Source organism: Octopus bimaculoides, chromosome 12, assembly GCF_001194135.2.
Source record: "Octopus bimaculoides isolate UCB-OBI-ISO-001 chromosome 12, ASM119413v2, whole genome shotgun sequence".
NCBI classification, from domain to species: Eukaryota; Metazoa; Mollusca; class Cephalopoda; order Octopoda; family Octopodidae; genus Octopus; species Octopus bimaculoides.
In genome coordinates, this window is record NC_068992.1 from 64,155,851 (window position 1) to 64,159,963 (window position 4,113).

At 39.0% G+C, this 4,113-nt stretch overlaps 1 protein-coding gene across 1 annotated transcript in view; it reads left to right on the forward strand.

The window, feature by feature from the left end:
• Positions 1-3,257, forward strand: part of LOC106881023 (endoglucanase E-4) — a 23,930-nt gene extending 20,673 nt beyond the window's left edge. Inside the window, exons 10-11 of the mRNA XM_052972060.1 lie at positions 2,116-2,154; positions 3,247-3,257. Of these exons, the coding sequence (XP_052828020.1) occupies positions 2,116-2,154; positions 3,247-3,257 (50 nt within the window). The remainder of the gene's footprint in view (positions 1-2,115; positions 2,155-3,246) is intronic.
• Positions 3,258-4,113: the final 856 nt, after the last annotated feature.

Consider the following 4,113-nt stretch of genomic DNA (forward strand, 5'->3'; position numbering starts at 1 on the left):
GAGAGAGAGAGAGAGAGAGAGAGAGAGAGAGAGAGAGAGAGAGAGAGAGAGAGGACGTGGTATAATGGGGTTGCTGTCAGATTGCTAAAACATCTCGATATTATATCGATCAATCGGTACATCTTGTTTCAAGATTGTACCACCTACCCTTTTCCTTTTATACTTGCATTTATTATCTTTGTTATTGTTGTTGTTGTTGTTGTTATGCAGGAGTGTTCTATTTAGCTAGTCTATGAAGGAATGGTCACTTATCTTTTAAATAAATAACCAGCAACACTTAATACCGCATTTATATTTACGTTCTGTCTTTTGTGTTTAATCGTGTCTATCTCTAGTTTCTAACTCGACGATGTATTGTAGAATACATTTTTTCTTATGTTTTTGTATTTCCTCTTTTTCTTCTTTTAATGGTAGATGAAACCGCTTATTTCCTTTATTCATTTGTTTTTCCTATAGACACTTAAAGCGATATAGCGATTTCTGGCCTCAAATATCTAATATATACGTTGGTAAAAACTTGCTATAAATCAGTAGACATCTTCGATTTGATTGTTCGATACGTATTATTAAAATATTTACTAAAAAGTACAAAGAAAAAAAAGAAAGAAAATATAAAAGAAAAGATAATTATCATTATATTGGTTGAATTGTTAAAGCGTCGGATGAAATAACTTGTGGGATTTAGTTACGGTTTCCTCCTTTCTGAGTTCAAGTCCAGCCGAGGTCAACTTTGCCCTTTGTTGCTCCGGGGTCGAAAGTACCAGTCAAGTACTGGGCTTGATTTAATCGACTAACCTCTTCCAACTAAAATTTCAAGCCCTATGCCTCTGCGAGAAACATCACCATCATTAGCACCACGGAAGGCGGCGAGCTGGTAGAACCGTTAACATGTCGGATAAAATGTATTGTGGCATTTCTCCTGACTCTTTACGTTCTGAGTTCCAATGCCATCGAGGTCGTCTTGGCTTTTCTTCTTTTCGGTGTCGATAAAATAAAGTACCAGTCAAGTACTCCTTCCCTGCCAACATTTGAAACCATTATGATCATCGTTGTTGTAAGAGAACACAAGCTGTCAGTTATCCCGTTTAACCCTTGGTCATTCCCTATGAGAGTCATCATACGACTGGAGTTTCGAAATAGATATCACACTTCATGGGATAAACAGAGGGCAAAGAATTAAGTGGGATGCGCTTTTCCTTTCCCACGAAGAAGTGATAACCATTCACAAACTCCTCCCAAATATAACAAGCATTGTAGCTATGAACCAACTCGTCTCTTTTTTTCTCTCCAGAAACCTATGGTAGGTCAACTTTGCCTTTCATCCTTTCAGGGTTGATGAAATAAAGTACCAATGAATCACTGCGGTCGATCTAATCGACCCCCACTCACTGAAAGTTGCTGGCCATGTGCTAAAATTTGCAGCAATTATTTAATGTGCTCTTAATTCTGCTGAGGTCGGCTTTGATTTTCATCCCAACGAGGTCAATAAGATAAACACCAGTTAAGCATTGAAGTTGATGCAATCAATTTACCCACTTTCTCCTAAAATTGCCAGCTCTGTGCCAGAATTTGAAACTTTTATTTAATGTGCTGTCATCTGATTATGGAATATAATTTGAGGGAGATTTGGTTGCCATTTCTGACAGGTCGAACGACTGTGTAGAACAGGCTCGGGCAACTCCGTTCGAGAAGCGGACCATATGAGACATGATTCAGCATAGGGCAGGCCACACTACTAAAACAATTCAACATAATTTTTCGTTGAGCGTGCCATTCGGAAAGTCCCGCGGACCGCAGTTTGCCCACGGCTTTCATATTGGCTCGTTTTGTAGATGTTATTTTAGATATCGGTGTTCTTGTTGTCTTTATCGATTACATGTTATCGGTTATTATAATCATATACATACACATATTCACACCGAAAGGCTTCAGGTTTATTTTTGAGCGTCAGATAATCAATAACCCTTTGATATAAACTTTTCTCCACTTTTGTCGTTGATAGCCCGGCATTTTCAGGCAGAGTGGATCAACGAACGAACTCTTTCAATTCACACATATATCAATTAAGACTCTTGACTACGTCTTTGTTTCCTGGCTTTTTGTTGTACTTTATTTTTTGTTACCTTCTTCTCACACATCACTTTCCATTTACTAGCTGCTCCCCGCCGCACATACATACACATACGCACGCACGCATATGCACAGACACACGTAAGTACGAACACACACACACACACACACACACAAACACACACACACAAACATACACGCATACACATGCACATACAAGCACGGACACATACATACATAAACTCAGGTATACATACACACAGACATGCACAAGTACGAACACGCACACACATACCCAAACATGCAACCACACATACGCACATACACATACAAACACACACACTGGCACGTAAGCACTCACACATACACACGCGCGCGCGCGCGCACAAATGCACCCACCTACACACGCACATACACACACATGTACACACTCATACACTGATCCATTAAAGATCAACTTGAATAAACAAACAAGAATGGGTTTTCGTTTGCCTTTTAGTGAGCAAAAATTTGTCGACATTTTTGTAAAGTAAAAGCTTTTTAATCAGATACAGTTTACAAAATAAAGATTTTCCTACAAAAAAGGAGTCATTTGTGTCAACATCTTTCTGAAACATCAACCAGTTTAGTAGTTTTTCATTATTAGTTTTTAAAACGTTTACACACATTACGGCTCTAACCACCAATTGTTTTTGTTGCTTTGGGCATACGTCATTTAAGTTGGAGAAATGAATATAGAAAATTTCATATTTTTGGCACAAGACCAGCAATTTCGGGGGCGGAGGAAAGTCGATTATATTGACCTCAGTGCTCAACTGGCACTTATTTTATCGACTTCAAAAGGATGAAAGGCAAATTGACGTCGGCGGTATTTGAACTCAGAACGTCAAGATGAACGAAGTGCCGCTAAGCATCTTGCCTGGCGTACTAACGACTCTACCGGCTCACCGCCTTAAAGGCATTAATAAGTATTTGTAATAGTTTTTTTCCTTCTATAATTTGTATTATTTGCTCGTGATCGGCTTTAATCTTTCTGGGGGACAATTTAGATTTCCACCAGGGTTTAAAGAGGAAAAGCAAGCCAGTGGCTGACGCGACTCTCAAGAGCCAAAGGCGAGTATTTCATGAGGCGGGAGTCTTTTTTTTGTTTTTTTGTTTTCATGTATACCTCAACAGAACCACCATAAGCTACAAACTTACCAGAATTTGAATGTCAAAAAGGACAATCATGTAAGATAAATATATAGAATAATGTATGCAACAAAAACGCCATAAACTGAGAAACAAAGAACTCCAGAAACAGTACATGAACTACGAGGGTCGGTGTGACCAAATGAGATTTATTGTTCTGTAATCTATATAGTCCCCCTTGCAGTCCACACACACTTCTTCCATCGGTGTTATAGTGCTTGGATCCCATTGGTGAAGAAGCTTTCAACCTGTTGCTCAAAAAAGTCATTAATAACGGACATGGCATCGTCATCATTGCGATACTACTTCCCGGCCTGTTTTTTGGGGGGTTTTTTTCATGTTGGGGAACAGTTGGTAGTCAGATGGAACCAAATCAGGAAATAAGGTGAGTGATCAACCAGTTGACAGCCACAGTTACGCACAGCAGCCATTGAAATGTAGGACTTATGTGCTGGAACATTGTTCTGATGAAACAAGACCCTTTCGTCTGTTTTCCTGAACATTTTGTCTTGTTAGCCTTTCATAACTGCCTCAGCATGTATAATTTCAATGAAAGACAATTTAAAACCACGGAAACATAAAATATAGAATGTTCACAATCAACAACAGCAGAACGCGCACACACACTCACACAAACAAGCATATCGAGCGCATACGTCTATATGTCTCATCTTCAGCTGCCAAATGGATATCCTTATGGTTTCGACACCTGAGCAGTACCATTCAATCCGACAGTGATATTTGCGGTGTATTTCTTGGAGATAGAGTCGGGCATACTCTGGTGAGGAGATGAGGTCTCTATGTATATTCATAAATGAAATATTCTTGATATCACTATATATATATATATAT